General features: G+C 42.4%; 2 protein-coding genes across 7 annotated transcripts in view; both read right to left on the bottom strand.

The window, feature by feature from the left end:
- Nucleotides 1-37: 37 nt before the first annotated feature.
- slc5a11 (solute carrier family 5 member 11) lies at nucleotides 38-15,413 on the bottom strand. 2 transcript variants are annotated; one of them, XM_015945675.3, is made up of 16 exons: nucleotides 14,956-15,409; nucleotides 14,649-14,782; nucleotides 13,705-13,776; nucleotides 8,445-8,549; nucleotides 8,292-8,351; nucleotides 8,113-8,217; nucleotides 7,897-8,002; nucleotides 7,352-7,432; nucleotides 7,067-7,272; nucleotides 4,282-4,417; nucleotides 4,086-4,193; nucleotides 3,849-3,999; nucleotides 2,285-2,453; nucleotides 1,998-2,213; nucleotides 1,769-1,883; nucleotides 38-422 (listed from the first exon to the last, which is right to left on the bottom strand). In XM_015945675.3, the coding sequence occupies exons 2-16, from the start codon at nucleotides 14,760-14,762 to the stop codon at nucleotides 199-201; spliced, it is 1,968 nt and encodes a 655-aa protein (XP_015801161.3). In that variant the 5' UTR covers nucleotides 14,763-14,782; nucleotides 14,956-15,409; the 3' UTR covers nucleotides 38-198. The 2 variants fall into 2 exon arrangements, with proteins under 2 accessions (XP_015801161.3, XP_015801160.3); XM_015945674.3 differs by having other exon boundaries at nucleotides 8,292-8,549; nucleotides 14,956-15,413.
- A 213-nt stretch (nucleotides 15,414-15,626) lies between these two features.
- grid2ipa (glutamate receptor, ionotropic, delta 2 (Grid2) interacting protein, a) overlaps nucleotides 15,627-22,575 on the bottom strand; it is a 63,876-nt gene continuing 56,927 nt past the window's right edge. For all 5 annotated transcript variants that reach the window (XM_015945677.3, XM_054750537.2, XM_015945678.3 and 2 more), the window contains 9 exons: nucleotides 19,199-19,286; nucleotides 18,757-18,846; nucleotides 18,467-18,663; nucleotides 18,237-18,392; nucleotides 18,075-18,161; nucleotides 17,853-17,982; nucleotides 17,592-17,710; nucleotides 17,356-17,520; nucleotides 15,627-16,814 (listed from right to left, as the gene is read on the bottom strand). In XM_015945677.3, the coding sequence (XP_015801163.3) occupies nucleotides 16,734-16,814; nucleotides 17,356-17,520; nucleotides 17,592-17,710; nucleotides 17,853-17,982; nucleotides 18,075-18,161; nucleotides 18,237-18,392; nucleotides 18,467-18,663; nucleotides 18,757-18,846; nucleotides 19,199-19,286 (1,113 nt within the window). In that variant the 3' untranslated portion in view covers nucleotides 15,627-16,733. The remainder of the gene's footprint in view (nucleotides 16,815-17,355; nucleotides 17,521-17,591; nucleotides 17,711-17,852; nucleotides 17,983-18,074; nucleotides 18,162-18,236; nucleotides 18,393-18,466; nucleotides 18,664-18,756; nucleotides 18,847-19,198; nucleotides 19,287-22,575) is intronic.

The following is a 22,575-nucleotide window of genomic DNA, read 5'->3' as shown; positions in this document are numbered from 1 at the left end:
GCACATAGCAACATAAACTCAATAAAATCTGTTTTTATGGATTAAAAAAAACTTAAGTTTATTCAAACAGGAGTAAACATCTAAAACATCAATATTTTTTCTACATTTACTATAAAAAGTCAGTGTTTTCTAGCAGGATAGTGTCATTTTATAAATGTATTAAATATTTAAACACACACACACAGAGAATGATGCTTCTCAAGCCCAGTATCCGATAATGAAGACCGTTACTGAGAGGCAAATGATGAGGTTAGCGTTTACGAGATGTCGTAACCGTGGCTTTTCATCCAGACTACAGACATTCAGCTCAGGTGGAGATGGACTGTCGTGTCGCTGTTCTTCCCTCTGTCTCTCCATCCCACACAGCCAGTAGAGGACAGACAGAAACCTGGACTGAGTTTGGACACTAGAAATGGACGAGCCTGCAGAATGAGATCAGTTAGGTCCATAAATATTTGGACACTGATAAAAGTTTGACTACATTCATCTGTTTACTGTATTAAATTAAAATTACATGTAAACAATGGGCTAGAAGTGCAGAGTCAGACTGAATGACGCATTTAGGGGTTGTTTTGGAATGGGGCCAAAAGGATTTGAACAGGTCACATAAAAGCTGTAGCTGGACCTCATGGTTCTGGCAGGGACACAAGCGGACAGCAGACACCGAAGGAGGCCTGGAGAAATATTTCTGGTATTTCCTTTTAAATTTGGGAGATCCATGTGTTGACATCTGACATGTAGACCCACCCTATGCAGGTGAACCATACTGTCCTTGGGCTGCAAAAACAAAACAATCTGAGAAACTCCTACATTGGAAATGGCTAAACCCACAGTTTGGTGCATCAACAAAAGCACTGGCGAACTCAGTGATGCAAAAAGGCCTAAATGTCTACTGAAGATAACAGTGTTGGATGATCGATGAGTGGCTTCTTTTGTAACGGGCATATCAATATCCACACCAACCATCAAGAGAAGATGCATGCCACTCACACACCTGTAGAATTGAACTTTGCCATAAAACAGCAGCAGAGTTCTGGATCAGCATTCTTTGGACAAGTGACACAGAGATTAGCCTGTGTCATAATAATGGAAAGACAATAATATGAAGAGGGAGAGACACCTGGTGGTCCTGAGAACACCACACCATGAGTAAAACATGGTGGGGGCAGTGCGATGGTTTGGGCGTGCATGGCTGCATTAGGCCCTGGGTTTGGGTCTAGACCATGTGACACAGGATGGAAAGAATGTTGAAGTGATGCTCAAGCGCTGCCAAAGCTATTGGTTGGTGTTTCATCATACAGATGTAAAATAAACCAAAAGAAACGGCAAAAGCAACCCAGGGTTTTATTAAACCAAAGAAGAAGAGTAATCTTGATTGGCCAAACCTGATCTCAATCCCACTGAGCACATAATACACTAGTAACTCAACAAGGGCAGAAATAACCTGAAACAAACAGCTACTGAATTCTGCTGCTGTAAAAGCCGAGCATGAACCCTAGCATCTGGTCATACACATGGGTTCAGTCAGCCTGCAGCAAGTTTTCAGTTAAGCGTTAGAATTGAACATTTTATTTGCGGTTACATTAATTTGTCCAATTACTGTTGAGCCCCTGAACAAAGGAGGCTGTTTGCAAAAATGACTTTGGTTCCCCGCTGAATTAAAGCTGCTAGTCTGCACCTAAAATGCATCTGTCCGTCTTGAAATGTGTCGTAATGTACTGAACTTAGAACTGAAAAACATTGTCTCTGTCCAAATAAGATGCCCCACCTCCCTTCATGCTGCTGCTCTCGGGCTGTCTCGCCTCGATGCTCTGCTCCACTGGAAACACCTGCTCTTTAGGCTTCACAGGGTCAAACCTCGTAAACCATGTGAGACGACTTATCTGTTGAAGCACACACAGCATGAACACACAGAGGTGCTGCTAACACCCTTTACACTCATTTTAACACATTAGTGACACCTAGTGGGGATGAAAGACCACAGCTCGTAGGTTCACCTGCTCTGGAGTTGGTTCCTCAGTAGCCAGGCTCACTCCAACCACCACAGCCAGGGTGATGAAGGACAGCAGGACGGAGAAGTACAGGTAATGGACGTATTTCAGCACAACAGGCCTGTTGTCCTCCTCATAGCAAGGAGGTGCAGGGTAGATGAAGTCCAGCAGCATGCGTATGCAGCCAACTGTGAGGCCAACAGTCAAGCCCCAGAATGCACCCTGCATGGAAGATAATCCAGCTGCAAGCGCATCACGCCTAATCCAGAAGTAAAAGGTTTGTGTTTCTGTACCTTCTCATTAGTCCTTCTCCAGAAGCAGCCCATGAGGAAGATGATGCTAACGGGCGGCTGCAGGTAGGTGCTGATGGACTGGATGTAGATGAAGAGCTGTCCGCCCTGACTGGCCTGGACAACAGGAATCCACAGCACAGAGACCAACACCAGCACCAGCACAAACACCCTGCAGCGTGCACACCCATGTTAACGCTTTTATTTGAATAAACTCATTAAAGCTTAACAGGACTGTTGTAAAAACTCTGTCAGATCTCAAGTCAGGTGTCTGTGACAGTTCGCAGAAGAACATGTAGAAAAGAGAAAGAAGGCCCTGTGTGGGTGAGTCTGACCAGATTTGTAATTCTAGATGCGGCTCGTACCATCCAGAGTGCATCATTATGATAAACGGCACTGCAAAAAGTTTTATACTGTCAGACTCTTGTAATCTTAGTCCTAATCATTAGTTTTCCTAGCTTTCTGAAGGTCTTCAGCCTTTTTATCCTCCAGTATCTGTCTACTTCTTGACTTTTTACGGAGTTGTTCAGGTTTAAAACTATTTATAAAGAAGCAGTCCAAGTAGGAAAAAATAGTTGTCTTACAAACGTTTACCTCAAGGTACACGTAAAATCCCCCCAAAACAAATGTCCACTATCCTAAACAGATGCTAGTGGACCTGGAGGACCAGGACTAGAGGACTAGGACTGGAGGACCAGGACTAGAAGACCAGGACTAGAGGACTAGGACTAGAGGACCAGGATTGGAGGACTAGGACTTGAGGACCTGGACTGGATGACCAGGATTAGAGGGCCAGGACTAGGGGACCAGGACTAGAAGGACTAGGACTAGAGGATCAGGACTGGATGACCAGGATTAGAGGGCCAGGACTAGGGGACCAGGACTAGAGGACTAGGACTGGAGGACCAGGAGTAGAGGAGGAGGACTGGGGGACCAGTACTAGAGGATAGGACTGGGGGACCAGTACTAGAGGACCAGGACTAGGACTAAAGGACCAGGACTAGAGGACTAGGACTGGAGGACCAGGACTAGAGGATTAGGACTAAAGGACCAGGACTAGAGGATAGGACTGGGGGACCAGTACAGGAGGACCAGGACTAGGCATTTCCTTGCGTTACCATACTTGGCTCATCTGGACTCAGCCTAATATAATTTTTACTTGTGTGTGTGAGTCTGTGTGTGTGTGTGTGTGTGTGTGTGTGTGTGTGTGTGTGCTTGCATATGTTTGTTAATGTTTTTAACCTGTTATGGGAATCTGGGGTCATTTTGTAAAGCACTTTGAATCACACTTTGTTTGAAAAGCGCTTTAGAAATAAATTTGATTGATTGATTGACCAGGACTAGGACTAAAGGACCAGGACTAGAAGACTAGGACTGGAGGACCAGGACTAGAGGATTAGGACTAAAGGACCGGGACTAGAGGACCAGGAGTAGGGGACTGAGACTAGAGGACCAGGACTAGAGGACCAGGACTAGAGGACCAGGAGTAGGGGACTGAGACTAGAGGACCAGGACTAGAGGACCAGGACTGGAGTAGATGCTGCAGAGCACCACATGTTTCACAAACCTGCCTACAATCATGAGCTCCCATTCAGATGCGTGAGATCTGAAACTCTTCCATAAGTCCATGGTAAAAATGGTGCTGGAGCTGTTGAAGATGGAGGTCAGAGACGACATGAGAGCGGCGATCATCACGGCCATCATCAGACCCCTCAGTCCTGGGAGGAGCGACGAGACTTTTGGAACAAAGTTTGGAGAAAATTGCAGAAAGGAGGCAACAGAAGAGTGTTTTTGTTTATTTTACCTGCAGGTAGCAGCTCCATCACCAGCTTGGCATAGGCGATATCTGAACAGCCAACGGCGTTTCCACAAATCTGTTTGCACAGATCAGGGTCTGCACACGCCACCTCATCTACACCCCACAGTGAAAAGATCACCTGATCACAGATGTATTAAAGACCAGACAATGTGCTCTTGTGTTTTCTGAAAGCAGTCGGCACCTGTGTAGAGAATCCTGCTGATCATACCAGGCAGCATGATGGCAAAGAAAGGCAGAACCTTCAGGTACGCGGCCAGCAGGGAGCCGCCCTTGGCATGGGTCAGAGTCTTTGCAGCCAGAGAGCGCTGCACAATCACCTGCAGAGGATCCAAAGCACGGCTCAGGTTCTTGTCAATGACCAACTCAGATATTCATTCAGAGAGTTTATTTAGTGGGAGTCAGTCAGGACAGATGCGGTCATTTTATAACCTCCTGTTACCGCCTGACTGATAAGGCAGTAAATGATCAGTAAAGCCGCCGACCGGTCTTGTTTTAAACTGGCAGACAGAATCGGAAATGGAAAATTTCCAAAGAGGAAAATATGCCAAGTTTTCACCATGGATGTTTTTACAGATGAGCTTTAATAAATACGTTTAAGTAAATAAAAGCTGTTTTTACTGTATAAACATAAGCAAACTGCTGGGTGTGCTTCTATTACCCAAGCTGAGTTTACAGTCATATTTTATTCTTCACTTCCATCATAGAAAAAAAAGTGGCAACAACAGGAAACAATTTAAAGACCCTGATTCTTATTTTTTCAATAATTGTATTCATTATCTGACTAAAAGAACTTAAAATATTTCTGTTTCGTAGGAATTTTTTCACCATTATTCAGAATTATAAATACAATTACCAAAGGCTACTGATACGACCTCCTAGAATCAGAGTGTGGCTTTTGGACGTTTATTTTTCTTACTGATTACATGTTGATAGTCAGTTTTGTCTTTAGATTGAGCACACTACACCTGTTTGAATATGGATTAATCTAAACACATTTTACCAGTAGTGCCCCCAAGGGATGGCCAGGGGTGGCCATCACTGAGGGCTGGGAAAATGGGGGCCACCCCACTGGCCCCCCAGGGGAAGGCCCCCATCCTCTCTTGACACATTCATGTTAACTTTCTTTAATCAAAACATAATTTAAAAAGCCAGTAGATGCATTTATAATTAATGGGAACTGCAGTTCACGTCGCCACCTTGTCAAAATTTATGCAGATGCCTCTAAACCCAAAGAAATCTGTTTGAAGAGGCCACTCTCAACTTGTCAGTGATTTATGAACAGCAGTTTTTCATTCAGAGCATCTGAAGAACACAAGATGGTCCTGAACACTGAAATTTCTTTAGATTCAAGATAAATAAACAAATGAATCCCTTCCAATCTTCTTCAGAAAACTGTACTTTTAAATATTCTAATTTGTTTTTTCTCAATATTTTAGACTAACTGAAGATCTCTGATTCGAACGCATTTCTTATATCGTGTTTTTTTCCGACAATGAGCAGAAGATGATTATCAGAACTCTTTAGTGGATATAAACCAAGTCCCCACAATGCGGCTCAAAAATTGACTCCAACCCGGAAGTGACAAAAATTGCAGTTCCACCCTCATCCGCTGGGGGCTGGTGTCAGAAGCGAGCAAATCCTCATTGACTCCCATGTTAAAAATACCAATTTCACAGCAGAAATAAACATGTTTACAGCCTGGTACCAAAACATGTTTTTTGTTTAAATTATCTAGTTTACACTCATGACAACTCTGAGGGGGGTGAATTTTTTCTCACTCTTCTGTTTAAGTGTATTAAAAGCCTAAAATTCTGTATAATTAATGAGCATAAGACCCACGTGACCACAGAGCTAGCTCCGTGGAAAGGCCTCAGTAGAGCCTCGGTCTGGCTTGGAAACTGCTCCGGGATTTGGGGTCTCTGTGTTTGTGTATTCTTTTTTGGATATTTTTAGTGCAATTGTTGGACAAAATGACTTGCTGTGGCATTAATTGCACTAACAGAGCGTCCAAGGAGTCTCCACTTCATTTTTTTCGGTAAGTAAAATTATATTTATGTATTTTAGGTCACTGCCGAGCTGAGCTTAGATTTTAACATGTACTGTTTAACCATGAAACTTAAATGTAATAGGGTAGACCCCAGTGCATTTAACATAATGCTGCACTTTAGAAAATGGGTTGAAATATAACATGTTGGTGGAGCTGGGTTCCGACTATCGGCTTGTGGAGCTCTCGGAAGACCTCTGTTTTCCACCCGTTTCTCCCCTCCCCGCAGCTCGGCGCATCTCTGTCTGATTGCGGCTTCTGACTGCTGCGCGGGCTGTTGGCTTGTGGAGCTCTGGGATGGAAACCTTTCCACCGGGTTCTCCCTAGCGGCAGCTCTGCGCATCTCAGATTGCAGCGGTGCTTGTCTGCTGTGCGGCTGCCAGCTTGTGGAGGTCTCTGAGACCTCTGTGTTCCACCCGGTTTTACCCAGCGGTCAGCCCGGCGTATCTCTGACTCAGAAGCTCTGGTGTAGTGCACAGTTAACTCCGGTTGTAGCTAGGTTGCTACCTCCGTTAGCTTAGCTCCCACCTCCGCATTAGCTTTGGGTTAGCTTCAGGTTAGCTTGTAGCTAGTTCGACCGGGTGTCGTCAAGTTGATCCCAGCCTTACAACCCCACCCTCAGCTCCACCTCTCTTCCCTTTAGTGGAATTGTCTGGGCTTGACGGGACCTGTGACACGGTCAAAATGGCGGTGGTGGCCACCTCTCATTTTAGCACAAAAACTTATTATTGGATCTATGGAAACCCATTGTCCAATATTTATATGTCGATGATCTAAACACAGGAATTAATGAACATTAACTAAAAAAAAAGTTGTAAACCATTCTATTTTCTGATAATCTGTACAGTTTTCTTTCTTTTATATATATATTTTGCTAAAGTGGAGTTATGGTGAAAAAAGATACCATGTGAGGCGTTCCCACCTGATCAGAGCACCAGTACCACATTGAGGGGATTGACATGCCGATGATAGCACCTGGCCAAGGCAGGTCAGAGTTCACCGGGTCTCTGAATATGTGGAAGGCATCATCGCGAGGGATGCCGCAGGTGGTGTTAGGAACACGGACTGAAGGAATGGCGTTGGCGTATCCCTGCATCAGAGCGTTCCAGCCACCGACTTCAGCAAAACCTGCAAGGGAAGATAAAAATGTCAGATGATCTTCACGGCAGAGGAAGTGGGAGAGGGGTGTGTTCATGTGGTGACTTACTGAAGCCCATGAGAGTAAGAGCTCCTGCCAGCATGATGGCAGTTTGAGCGGCATCGGTGTAGATGACAGCAGCCAGACCACCTGGAACACACGGCATGCCAGGAATGCTCCTTTATATGTTTTATTCAACCAGGAAGTCCCTTCAGATTCGCTAATTAGATACAAACTGGGACAAAAACAGCCCTAAAGACATCTTTCAGAGGAAGGAGCATTCATGTATGTGCCTGAAGTTCTTTGCTGATTTAACGGAACTAAAGTTTTTTACTAACAGAAAGACAATCATCCACCAAAACACTCCAAGAGGATGTTTATTCATTTATTTTTTTGGATAACTTCTCTCTTGGGAAAATGCTGCCAACATCTGAGCTCTGAGTGGTTTCTAGAAAAACAACAGATTTGATTTTATTCACATTTAGCACCAACTCTACAAGCCACAAGGACACCTGGAGTTGCTCAGAGTTGAAGTGGTGTCATCTGCATGAGCGTGTACTTTAGCTGTAAAAGTGTAGGAGCAGGACTCACACAGGCATCAGATTCCATGTTACCTGCTACGGTGTAGAGAGCAGTGACAGACAGCAGCAGCACCAAAGCCAGGTAGATGTTCCACTTTAATGCAAGCTGAATGAAAACTGCACCTGCGTACATGTCAACCTGCACCACACATGCAGAAAAGGGCTCATTTAGTCTAAACACAGCTAACATACACGTGTCTGGACTAAAACATGCAGGAAAACAACCACTAAAGCGCTTCTGCATCATACCGATATCTTGGTAAAGATGTAAATAAACAAGGACAAGACGGCTATGAACAACTGAGTTCTTCTTCCACCGAAGCGCCGCTGCAGGTATTCTGGCATGGTCGTCACCTGCAGCAAAAAGCATATGTGGTGTTAAATAAGCAACAGGTGAACACATGAATGTATGGAAGTGAATAACTCACCCCTGAGGAAATATAAATGGGCAAGAAGAGCCATCCGAGGAGCAGGACCATGAACATTCCCTGGAGTTGAACAACAGCAATGTTTTGTTTTAAAATCAATGATTTTTTTGACACATTTGTATTTAAATAGGTGTGTTTGAGCAGTTCTCTTACATTCCATTCATATGCAATTGCTCCGATTCCTGCTGCAGCCCCAGAACCTGCCAGTCCGATGAAGTGTCCACTGCCGATGTTACTGGCAAACAGAGACGCTCCCACCTGGAAACGGGTCACAGAAGTGGAAACTAACGTTACAGGAGCTTTCTGACAGTGACTGAATTAGTTTACAGCCCTGGAATGATTTTACTTACAAAAGAAAATAAATTTTGATTCATTTGCTGGTTTCAAGAATTCAAGCTAAGCAACTTTTGCTCACCCCACTGGCAGATTTATTTTTTCTCAATACAAGAAACTTTGGATCATGTTTAAGAAAATTTACCTCATTTTAATTAAAGCTATTTTTTCTAGAGACCAAAAATAAGATAAAATATCTAAAATAGGCTTTTTCTTTAAAACCAGTTTTTGTAGTGTTTAAAGGTGTGGGAAACTTGTTTAATCAATACATTTTCAGTGGTCTCTAGTACGAATGAATGCCTTGTAAGTTGTATTCAGGGGGAAAAATTAATCGCTGCACCATTTCCTAGAACTAGTAATGACCCACATCACAGCTGAGCATCAGATGACAGAATTTTGAGCCTTATTTCCTGATATTTGGACATCTCGCCCCAAACTCATAGGCGTCATTTTAACCGGGGACGCCGGGGACATGTCCCCGGCAAAATTTGTAATTGGCAGCAGTGTCCCCCCCCCCCCCCCCACTTTCAAACAAGCCTGCTGATGAGGATTTTTGTTTTACCAGCTCAGATCTTATACTGGGGTCGGCAACCTGTTCCCATCAAAGAGCCATTATTACCCGTTTCCCACAGTAAAGAAAACACTGGGAGCCACAGCAGCGCAGCGTTGTGGGCGGGGCCTACCCTCAGACAGCAGAGAGCTGCTCACAACAGGTGACAGCAGCCAGTACCGGTCGCTCGCATGGGCGTCGCACCCGTGGGGGATTCAACACCCACACTTTTCCAGCTGTTTTGCTCACCTCCACACCAGTCTGGTTTCTTTAGGTCGCACTCACTCTGTTTGCCTCATCTCCTTCTTCACCTCCCGCTTCTGACAGCCGATGTCGGGTTCAAGGAGAGCAGGAGATGGAGGGACGGAAGAGCTCGACTGAATTCATCATTTTTCATCTTGACATTAGCTGTACAAAGTCTGAGTTTGATAACGTGAAGAACAATAATTTGCAGAGGTTTGGGCCACGGTAATTTTGGACGGACCTTAATAAGCAGTGACTTAGTGAAGCAGGCAGGTCGCGCTAGAAAATTTTGTTTAAAAAGATGTCATAAATGTGTTCCCCCGTCATTTTTGTTTATAAAATATGAAGTAAAAACTCCCAATTTAATTTTCATTCATTTGTCATTAATATGTAGTCTACACCCGTGCGTTAAGACGACCATCTTCCAGTGAACGCAAAGCATCCGGCCCACCTCTCCAAATGCGTAAAATGTGCATCACAGCCACTAGGCGCACCGTCAGCTGTCATCCCAGACAAGAGCAGAGCAACTAGAGAAAGAATAGAGGATAATTGTCTGGATGTGGATGGAGATTACATTTTACATCAGTCTGATTATCATTTAAATACATAAACCATCACCTATCTTCTAGTCCATGCTATCAGCATTATTTAAATTGGTGTGTGTGTGTGTGTGTGTGTGTGTGTGCGTGCGTGCGTGCGTGCGTGCGTGTGTGTGTGTGTGTGTGTGTGTGTGTGTGTGTGTTTTCCACTTCCAACACTGGTCTAACCAATCAGACCAGCGTGTCCAGTAACACATTAGTTACAATTAAACAGTTTCACTTCATGTAGGCTAGGAACATTTCACCTGCCGTAGCCCGACCGCTTCTGCTCCACATAAACTTTGTGTGTGATCAAATGTCTCTACAGGTGTTTTATGAGCTGAAGAGGCGACTGGATGCATCATGCGTCTCCATATTGGAGACGGGAACAAGCGCAATTCAGCCAAACTTTCATAATTTCATAAAAATAACATTTTCCAAGTGACACATCCCTCAAAGAGACCGGGTTTCCAGACCGCTTCAGTGGGAGGAAATCAACCAACATCCTTGAGTTTATCCGTCAAAATAAACAGTCAAATGGAAATATCTGTAACCTGTCGTTTAACTCTTTTGCCTTCTTGTGAAGATTGTTGCAAAGAGAAACAACTAAACTTGATTAACCCCAGAGCCACGCGCACTGCACTGTACTCCATGACTGTAAATGAGGGGAAATGATTTAATCTGATCATTTTCTTTTCAACATGGTTTAATGTAAAGTTTCATTCAGTACAAACTTTAGTCGCACCAATCTAACGAGACAGAGCCTGGATTTGTATTCTGAACAGTTTAAACATGTTTAAAACGGAGACGTGCGTGACGCGTCTAAAATTCGCACCTGCTCCGCTATTATGGAAATTAAAATAACAAGATGAACATGAAATTATTTTAGGCACAGACAACATCCCCCACACTTTTGAAAAGCTTGCAACGCGCCTGGTCGCTCGTGTACGTCAAAGTTATCTTTCATAAAAAGATAATCAATAAAACGATTAAATAAAGTGGATCCAGAAGCTGTAGCCCGTCTCTGCCTTCAATATTCACCCTGTTGGTGATTTTACTGAGCAGGTGCCACTTTTGTCACGCGATTCTTTTTAAAACATGTTTAGACTATTCAGAATACAAATCCAGGCTCTGTCACGTTTGATTGTTGTAATTAAACTTTGTAGGTGGGGAAGGTCAAAAAGCAGCTCAGAAGCGCCTACGATTACGCACAAGCGTGACGCGTCAACCCGGTCTCACAGACCGGGTTGGACCTGTTCAGGTTTACGCAGACAATCTTTACATTTAGAATTGGCATACAGATGTAAAATTAATGCAGTAAAATATAAAGCATTTTATTTAAATATCCATTCATTATTTTACAAGCACAGAGAGCGCATCAGATGGATGGAGGAGCCGCATGCGGCTCCAGAGCCGCGGGTTGCCGCCCCCTGTGCTAGCCTACTTTATTGTCCCCAGCAATTTTTAAACCCCACTCAAGTGTATGGTTATTGTCCCCAGCAATTCTGAAAACAAACTGACGCCCTTGCCCGAACTGGATAACAGCAATGCGACTCTACCACTGACTTTCAACGTTGATGCTTTATCTCCACAAATAACACAAGCCTGGAAGACCTTCTGCCGTGTGGTGAAGCGGCTAATGCTAATGTTAGCATGCACTAGTCGAGACGTTTTCTGCTGTTTTCTGGACTCTAAAACAATAACAGCCATCTACATCATGAGTCAAGTAGGGTGAGTTCATGACAGGTCGTCCTCTACCTGGATGACCTGTCGACGTGCTGGGAAACACCGTCGTTTACGCACTCTGCTAGGAGGAAACGTAGGAGGAGAGGCTGTCGGGGTGGACGAAAATAGAAAAATGTGTGTAAGGATAGGAAGTTATTCCTCAGAGTACTCTGATCTACTCTGGGGGGCACCACAAGGCTCGATATTGGGACCTCTGTTGTTTTCTGTTTACATTCTGCCCTTAGGTGACATCTGTCGTGAGCTTGGAGTTTAATTCCACCTATATGCTGACGATTGTCAGCTGTACCTGCCTCTGAACACGTCAGGTGGTCTCTCTATTTCTATTCTTACTGTTTGAGGGAGATCAAGACCTGGATGAGTGAAAAATTTCTGAGCCTAAATGATCACAAAACAGAGGCTATATTGTTTGCTCCAAGCATACATTGCGACTCTTCCCTAACTGACTGTAGGTCATTTAATGGCCAGCTGACTACATCGGTGACTAATCTTGGTGTTAAACTGGATAGCGCCCTTAGTTTTGATACCCACATCAATGGAGTGATCTCCTCCTCCTTTTTCCATCTTCGTCAGTTGGCAAAGATCAAACCATTTTTGTCACGTCATGATCTTGAGACGGTGGTCCATGCTTTTATTACGGTGCGATTGGACTACTGCAACTCTGTTCTATTCGGTGTGAGCAAGGGCTCAATAGCCAGGTTGCAAATGGTGCAGAATGCTGCTGCCAGATTTTTAGAGGGCAGGCGCAAGTATGACCACATTACTCCTGTCCTGGCTGTGCTTCATTGGCTGCCCGTTGATGTAAGGATTCGTTTTAAAATACTCTTATTGGTTTTTAAAATGTTAAGTGGTTTGGCCCCTCCTTACTTGGTGCCACTGCTTCAACCGCACACCCCCGCACGGTCACTCCGCTTGCAGAACCTCATGCTCCTCTCGGTCCCAAGATCGCGCCTAAAGACACATGGTGATAGGGCCTTTGCTGTGGCTGGTCCTAAGCTTTGAACGAGCTTCCTCTCAGCATAAGGGCCTCCACCTCTGTTGCGGTTTTTAAGGCGAGGCTAAAAACCTACTTTTATGATATGTCTTTTAACCTTTCTAACTAGTTTTTATTGTTTTACTTAAAGCGATTTGTACACTCACTGTATTTTTATCTGTATCTTGTGATACAATGTTTTTATTTTCTGGACTTAATGTTTTATGTTTTTTACTTGATCAGTGGAGCGCCTTCGTGGCATCTTTTTGCCTGTAAGGCGCGAATTACAAATAAAGTTGAGTTGAGTTGAGTCCTGCCGTTTTCGGATCAGAAAAGCCCTATAATGTCAGCGTTTTTACTGTTTTTTTAAGACACACAATGTTGCGCTCTATGATGATGTCAACGCCAACACTACCAAAACAAAGCGGAGACTCACCTCCTACATCAGGAAGAATCTGCGCGTTTCGAGCGTTATCCGATCTTTAATAATCCATTGTCGAATTGTGATCGGCAGAAGCTTTTCCGGTTCGCGCCTCACTTTTTTTATAGCAGCGGCCCAAAACGATCTCTTAACACATGGATTTTCTGCTTCCTGATCACGTGACGTGTGATGCATGTGGATGAAGATTGGCTTTAGAGCTGGGATGTTTGTTCTCACGGTGCGGGGGCTCGTTCCGACGCCTACACAGTAAAAATATGCAACTGCAGTGAACGGTTGGATTTAAAATGATGACTTTGTTGTCAATGGCAGTTAATGAGTTAAGTGACAGTGTGATGCAGATCTGTCAAGCTTTTCAAATCCTAGATTTTTACCGTCTATTTTCTGTCAGAAGCTAATGCAGGAGATAGGTGTAGGAGACTATTTATGCTCAGCCTGCATGAAAAACTCAGAGTGACCGATTATAATCAGAAATAATCGTTAAAAATGTTGTTTGTTTTAGTGTCCCACACCTTTAAAGTCTTAAAATCTGTATTTCTGGTTGTGTCACTCACTGGCCACCAGGTCATACTCTTTCCAGCCAAGAAGTATCCATCCACAGTGCTGCGCTTCGTCCTCCACATTGACTGGAAAAATTGTGGGAAATGTTAGAAAACCTCTCAAAGCTGCAAATGAAGCAGGAATGTTTCATTGTCATTTACAAAATTGTTCAATAGTGTTTCAGTCAGCCTTCCAGGTCTGTTAGCATTCCTGTTTTAAATAAGGTTCAGTGCTCTGCTGCTTTCTGCTGATTAGAACCTAAAAAACAGTTTGATCATCACATTCCGGACCTTCATCCCTGGAATATCTGAGGACAGAACATCTTGAATTTCAAGTACATTTAACAAATTTTTTTTTTATTTTTTTTTATGGCTGCTACAGCTTCTGTTGGGTTTTTGATTTCACCAAGTTGACAACAATCAGCTTGTTTTATAGCAGTAAAACTTCCTCTTCTTGTTTTATTTGAGTGAATAAAATAACTAAATATAACACAGAAACCAGGTCCTGATGATCAAAGTTCTGATACATTATGTGCAATTATTATATTGTTGTTACTATTAAAAATAATATAGTTATAAAGTTGTTATGGTCGCAATAGTAATTCATTTTAATGATGTTTGTAGGAGAAAAACCTGAAATAAGAGGAATTTTAGCACATTGACATATTCTACAGACAGTGAAGAAGACACTAGTAATCAACACACAACCATTACTGCTCAAGAGCACCTCAGCCAGTGACCCCTGCCAGGCCAGGGAATTGAACCAGTGACTTTTGGGTCTCGGCTGTCCTAAAACATCCTCCCTTCATAACTGTGTATTTAATATATTATATTTATAATATAACTTAAATCTTAGAATGAATTCTTCTAGTCTGTGCAGCAATGAGGGGAAATGGCATTCTGCAACATGTCACATGTAGATGAAGAGGCTACAGATCCCACAAAGGTCTCTCCCTTACCCAGAACCCCACAGCCAGCACCAACAGGAAGTAGATCACCAGCACCACTATGTCCACGGTGACCAAGGTGCTGCTCCCAGGGGAGGGTGTCTGAGTCAGAGGCAGGCTGGTCATCGTTGCTCCTTTACGGCCGTCTGAAAACCAACACACGACGTCTTATCTGGTACCAAGATGCAAATTCAGGTAAAATCCTCCTCATCTGAACCACAAACAACTGACTCAAATAAACGTTTCCTCACGGATCAAGTGAAATTTAATTAGCATAGACTCTTGATATACTAACGTGATGCATTAACATTAAACACACCTTTCAGTGACTCGTCACCGTGTTGCAATCCCCCTGAGCCGACTCGTCTCTCCCAAACAGCTCACCATGTTACCTGAAGGCAATCCCAGGAAGCTCTTTGTGCTCCGGTCTTCACACCAGGGAGATCAAACTCCACATTCACCCCACGTCTACCGAAGGTTTAGTTAAAATGTAAGAGATTTATGACACCTCACAGGGAGGGAGGGCGGTGTTGAAAGGAAACCTCTCACTTTGTCTGTAAATGTCTAAATAAATGCTGAATGAGGTTTAAAAATTCATCCAAATTCCACAAAGCTCATTTAAATCAACTGGACAGGAATTTGTGTGTGTGTGTGTGTGTGTGTGTGTGTGTGTGTGTGTGTGTGTGTGTGTGTGTGTGTGTGTGTGTGTGTGTGTGTGTGTGTGTGTGTGTGTGTGTGTGTGTGTGTGTGTGTGTGTGTGTGTGTGTGTGTGTGTGTGTGTGTGTGTGTGAATGCTGTGAGGAACAAGAACATGCAGCACTGACTTATCTGCAGGGAAAAACAGATAAACTGGTTGCAGGTGCGTAATCACATGATAAAAGAGCTGCAGCCTACGTGCTAAAGACGCATTTTTGTAGGATTATTAAAATAATTATAAATAAAAAGGCAAAAACCAACTTAATGCAACCCTTTATATTTGTCAGAATTTGTTACAATAAAAAATGCAGACTTGATGATTCAATGTTACATTCTGTAATTTAAACAAACATATCAGTTTTACATTAAAAATAAAGCTTACAAGAGTCACAGCTTATTATAATAGTTTTACAGACGTATCAGAGAGACTACAGCATGATGTGGTATTATTAAATCTGCTACATGATCATTTTAGAGTTATTGCTGTCTGCTCAGCCCAAACTAAACAATAAAATCTGCTCTAATACAACAAAATGAAAGAAAAAACAGATTTCTCATATGTTCTTTACACTATCCCATTCTGTACAGATGCAACAATATATCTCAGTTACACTTTAATGAGTGCCATATCTACCATTCACATGATAAATGCAGTTCTGCTCACTGGGACGTCCAGCCTGCTCATAGCTGGAGCTGGAGTTAAACACATATCAGACTAGAGCACAAATCAGAAAAGTCTGCAAACACAGAAAGAAGGAAACTGTTCTAGTGACTAAAACGGTCTGTTTTCAGGACAGGAGGAGATAACTGGCTCATGTCAACACGCCTTAAACAACCTACGGTACATTCATCGTGGTGGGAGTCCAGGAAAAGTAACAAACAGCTTCCTGTAGTTTTATTCTTTAACCACAAAATGTGCATAAACATGTTTTAGTTAAGGTGTTTATCCGTTTTAACGTTAAATATGTATCTATGTCTCTAAGTTCCACAAATACTTTAATGCATAACCATCGTACCGCACTAAATAGGAATAGAGAAATAAACCTTAAACCATCTGTAAGGATGGACCGAAAATAAAATAAATTGATTTCTGTTGATTGATTTGATACTATAATCATACAGCTGAGACATAAAACACAGAAATAGACCTAAAGTTTACACCTTTAACATCATTTTTCTCTGTTCATGGAAAACCTCAAGAATACCAAGTGCTTGAATCGGGGTAAAGTGAACTGGATGACTGAGAATCGACACCAACATGTAGCTTATTTGTCAGGTATTGCACCTAAAATGCATATTTGTGTGTGTGTGTGTGTGTGTGTGTGTGTGTGTGTGTGTGTGTGTGTGTGTGTGTGTGTGTGTGTGTGTGTGTGTGCGTGTGCGTGCGTGTGTGCGTGTGTGTTACCAAGCCAGAGGTGATGCCATACGTGGACTCCTAGGACTCTTTGGGTTTTCCGTGCCGTGTTGATCACTGAGAGCTCTCTGCAGCAACAAAACAAGCTAATGTGTTGTTTTCACCACATCTTTTATTTGTTCAGTGCAGTGGTAGACCTGCTGAGGCTAGACCGACTACTTTTCCTACTGCCACCTACAGTGTGTCTAGATTTTGAGGCCAGCCTTTTGCTGCTGCTCCTGATTTTTGCATTTATAAATAACCAGAGTTTAACCCTCTCAGGCTCAAAATCAGTTTTGATAAAAGGACGAACAACTAAGTCCTTCAGGGTTCTTCTGAGTTAAAACATGCTCATGAAATACGTACGTGGAGTAACCAGGTAGGTAGGTTTTAACGTTGCAAATCTGCAACGCCTGCCTCCAGAGGGTTAAAGTCAACATTTAGTTGCTATGAGAGCAACAATCTTTGGTCTCGGTTGTGTTCGGATCAGCTTTTAGCTTCTCTGTCCTGAAGAACATAAAACATTTCTCTAAACTGAGGCCATTAAGGAAACTAAAACTTTTTACATACAAACACACTTTAAAATGGCCACAAAATCCCTTTAATCATTGAAAAAATGCATGCGTTTACCTCAAACTTGTTGATGAACTCAGCAAAGATACCAAAGAAAGTCTCGGTGGTCGTGGCCTTGTCGTCCTCTCCAAAGTACGAGGCAGTTTTGCTGAATTCTTCCATGGCTCTCTGTTGGAGCGACTCCAGCGACTGGAGGGCTGGATGACTGTTTTCCAGGAAGTTCTGAGCACAAAAAGTCAAGAGACTAAAGTGTCTTCTCTCTGTAACTGTTTCACGTTTGTTTTTAAGGATACACTCATGACGACAGCAAAGTGATCCTCGGCTGTCACGGGCATCTTTTGACAAGCAGAGCGAATTTCCTGGATAGTTGTGTGGATGTCATTCACATCCGATGTGATGGTCTTCTGGTTCACTAGAGAATTAAGACCAGAGACACAGGAGAAGGAGGTTACAACCTAGAAAAAGATGTGGCACACATGAAAACAACAATAAAGTGATACATTTACTAAAATGTGATGGGGGAAAAAAATCCTATTTCATGTATTTTTTCTCACCTTTTGCTGCCAGAGGGACCATGGTTAGATCTTTGGAGAAATCCAACACGTCTGGAAAATGCTGACACAACGATTTGACCAGAATATGGAGGAACGTGGACTTCCCATCAACCGTTCTAGTTGAGCTCAGCTGAAGTAGAAAAATCGACTGCTTTTTATTCACAAGCCCAAAACAAGGTGTTGTTTTAAAATATATAAATGTTTAAGTTGAACGTCCAGGACCTCTGTCAGGAAGTTGATTTTGAATCCCGTTGTTTTGTTGGTTTTAGGTTGGCTGTTGTTCAGGTAGTTTCCCATCGCCAACACAAACTAGAAAAAAACACAAGAACTAGACAGACTACCACAAATGTGCAGAAACCAAAACAAACAGCAGCAGCAGATTACCTCCAGTATCTTAGCTAGCTTCCTGCTGGCTTTCAGCTCGATGGAGGCTTTAATGAGACAGTCGTGTGCTCCCTTCAGCTCCTCTGTCTTCTCCTGCAGGGAACACTTGAAGAGGAGGCTCTGCAGACGGGTCTGGTACTCTGGTACCGATAACATCTGCCAGACAATAAAACAGACCTCGCATCGCAGACATAATGAATCAAACCCACAGAACCTGCCCCTCTCTCTACCTGCAGCACAAACTGGTCCGGTTCACTGAGCTTGCCGGGGTCATCTCGGTACTCCTCGTACTTTTTCACCTCCTCTGCATCAGGTGCGTACAGCAGCAGCTGCCTGATGTGAGACGGTTCCAGTCTGTCGGAGGCCATGCTCATCAGGATCTGACGCAGCTCGCGGGGAGAAAGCTTCAGGTGGGCAATCAGGATGGCTGGAAAACATAAACACAATAAAACCAGTTTGATTTGGTTTTATTACAACTGACAGTTTAGAAATGACAACAATATATGTGATGTATACTTACAGGCATTGTAAGCCTTCTTATGGGACAGGATTTCTATGACGTCTTTCTTCTTGAAAGTCTCTTGCTGGAGCGACGGCTCTGGAGCAGGCACTAAAAATGTTGGTCAACATGATAAATGGCACACAGGTGTGTGTGTGTGTGTGTGTGTGTGTGTGTGTGTGTGTGTGTGTGTGTGTGTGTGTGTGTGTGTGTGTGTGTGTGTGTGCAACTGATCAAACAAAACCAGATGCATTTCGTTGGTTTAGTTTTTAATGTTATCCACTTCATTCATTTAATAACATATTTGTTATCACTTTAAGGCCACACCTGTGGAATAATCTGAATAACATAATATTTGATAAATATGAGTGTGACATAGATTAAACCAGAATTTTTTTATGACTTCTGAGTTTTACTTACATGTTAAGCAGCAGTGCACACGTGTACATTTACATGTACTCACATGAGCCCTTCTGGGTCCCAAAGTGGAGCTCCAGATCCAAATACTTCACCATGTCGTGCAGCTTATCATAGTCAGAATTTTCTCCCAACTAAATGAGACATACAGCAAATACATAAATCACATGAAATAATAATAGTAATAATAATAATAATAATAATCCTGATCAAGATGATACTGATGATGACAATATTGATAATGATATTGATGATATAGCTGATGATGATGATGATACTGATTTTATTGATAATTGTTACGACCCAGCTCATGGGATCGCAACATTAGGAGGATGTTTGGACACAAGGGGGGATATATATATATATATATATATATATATATATATATATATATATATATATATATATATATATATATATATAGTTATTTTTCACTTTAAAATCAGCCTTCAAAAGGCCTCACCAACTGCCGCACAGGCAGGCGCTATCAAGGAGATCTCTCTGATCAGTCTCATCTACTTTGGAGTTGCACTAAACAGCCTTTTATGCTGCACCGAGCTCCGATACCCAGAGGTCCACGCCACCAGCAGTCTGTCCGTACCTACCTCTTGACCCCCTGGATCGAACGAGGACCATTATACAACGGTTTGTAGACTCTGCACACTGGCGTCAGATTTTATTAATTTTTTTTATAATTCATAGCTTGTTAAACCATTGAGTCTACAAACATTTGTAATGTCTGAGATTTTACAACCCAGACATTACAAATTTCTCAGATACTTGATTAGGTTTTGCTACTTCCAACTTTCAGTTCTTTTTAAAACACAGAAAAGGTTTAATAACCTGCAACGTTTCATTTGCGGCTGCAAACACCATCAGGCTGACGCCAATGGTGGTGTCACTTCCTTCGTTTATCCGCAACGAAGCAACATTAAGTTCACATATGAGTCAGAAACAGAAGGCAGTATAGCATTTATGGACATGAAAATAACCAGGCAGACCGACGGGACCCTAAACATAAACACATATAGGAAACCAACACACACAGACCAATATTTATTATGGACATCAGAACACCCTACCATACACAAAATGTCAGTAATCAGAACATTATATCACAGAGCAAACATGATAACAGAAGAAAAAGACCGTAAACAAGAGGACAAACACATACAACACGCTTTAAAGACCTGCGGATACCCGACATGGGCAATAAACAAAGGAAAACAACAAACAACAACAGAAAGAAAAAAACAACCAAAGCAAAGAACCAGAAAGTTCAGCCGTAACAGATCACTGCACAAGAGAAACCCATATAATGGACTGGGACAACACAAGGATCATAAACACCGAACAACAGAAATACAAAAGATGGATAAAAGAAGCTATAGAGATAAGGAGGCGTGGATGTGGGACCATGAACAGGGACGATGGAGTTTACTCGTTGGATCGTGCATGAGACTGCATCGTCGGAGAGGGGAGAGCGGGCAGCAGAGGGCGACAACCAGAGCCGGATTAACGCAAAGGCAAAGTAGGCACGTGCCTAGGGCCTGATTGGCTGGATGGGGCCCAGACAGAGGGACAAAATTAAAAAGAAAATAAATCAAAAGTAAAATGTACAAATGTCCTATGATAGAATTTGTAGATAGGACTCCTATCAACAGTTTATTTCAATATTTATTAATTAACTAAAAATAGTGACAATATTTATCTTAACCATAGGCTGTTACATTAGCTAAGTCACATTAACCCCAGCCCATGACTGTAGCCTACAACTTGGGCGCCACCCAATTAAGGACGTCAGAGAAGCGGTCAGAGTCAGAGCGGGACACAACAAAGCTAGCAGGTGTTTTTGAGTAGGCTAACTTTCACGATGCTTTCGGGTGCGGCAAAACGTAAAAAGAAAAAAAAATGAAGAGGAACAAAAGAAGAGACAGAAGTTTCTGTCGGGCTGCTCGGGCAGCCGTCCGACAGCTGTGAACCTGCTCGAGTCAGCAGAGCCAGACGCCGAGCCAGACCCGGAGGAGACACGACCCGAAGACGCGGTGGAAGATGCAGCGGGAAATGCGGCGGAAGACGCTGTAGCGCCAACGCCGTCAACACCAACGCCTTCACAGAAGGACGAACTGGAAGAACAGCAGCCAGCCAGAAGTGAGCCTCTAGACCCAGAAGGGGTGTTAACAAGCTACATCTGATCCTGCAAAGTGGTATCAAATTGATGACAGGATGCGTGAGTACTTTGCACTAAACCATCCCTCTCAAAATATTGGATATTCCTCTGCATCACAGAGGAAATGTGGAGACATAAACCGAAGCTTAACCAAGGAACATTTCTTCAGACGTGTTTCTGCTGTGATTGAGGCCCTGTGATGCTGGAAGGCTGAAGATTATCCCAGAGTGGAGCATGCTAAATGGTTTCCTTGGTAAGTGTTGCTGGTTTTATTAATGTTATTTTTTTTTATATTTTTATTAATGTCCGAATAGCATAACAAACAATAAGTTCACACTCAGAAAATTCACACAGAATTTCTGATTCAGCAGAGGCAATAACAGCCTGAATGAGTATAAAGCAAGATCAAAACTTAAGATAACGTTTTCATTTTATTAAAATACTTTCTTTTAAGATTATAGATTGTATTAAATTTATACTATAATAATTTAAGCTGCGTGTTTATAGTTAGTTTTTGCGCCTTTAAACATGCTTCAGTCCATTAAGATTCATCTATTTCTTCTTGAATGTCTTTCCACTATCATGTGATTAATTTGTCAACATTTATAAATGTTGTAAGCTATTGTATTTAGCAGAAAATCTTTTTAATTAAATGTGTTGATTAAATGTAAACAGAGCAAATAAGATAAACATATTTGCTCTGTTTACATAGTTTAACAACGCCTAGTGGTTATTTACTGGTACTACCGCCTTGACATTGACACTCCCAATCGATAAGATGAGGATAATTTATTAGCATTTAATACAGCTGTGTAATGACGTATAAATTATTAATGTAAAAAAAATTATCTGATAGAATGTTCAACACACAACACATGACTTATTTTGGCATACAAGCAACCAATTTGTAACCAAAGATTAGGTTATGTAAAATGTGAACGAACTTTTATAAGTAACTTTGGTAAGTTTCAGATTTCAACTCATTAAATAACATTGAGGGGGGGGCTAAAAATGCAGCCTGCCTAGTGTAGTCCATTTATTCAATCCGGCTCTGGCGACAACATCCTCTGCTGCCCGCGGATAAACGAAGGAAGTGACGATTATGTTTGCAGCTGCAAACGTTACGTTGCCGGTAAATAAACCTTTTCTGTGTTTTAAAAAGAACTGAAAGATGGAATTTGAAACTCAACACAACACTCAAATCTGAGTGTGCGATACGCCACATTATTCCCGTAAAAGCTAACGACTGAATT

This window comes from Nothobranchius furzeri, chromosome 12, assembly GCF_043380555.1.
Source record: "Nothobranchius furzeri strain GRZ-AD chromosome 12, NfurGRZ-RIMD1, whole genome shotgun sequence".
Classification (NCBI taxonomy): Eukaryota; Metazoa; Chordata; class Actinopteri; order Cyprinodontiformes; family Nothobranchiidae; genus Nothobranchius; species Nothobranchius furzeri.
Note: the sequence above shows the minus strand (reverse complement) of the source record. Positions and strands in the feature narration are given on the sequence as shown.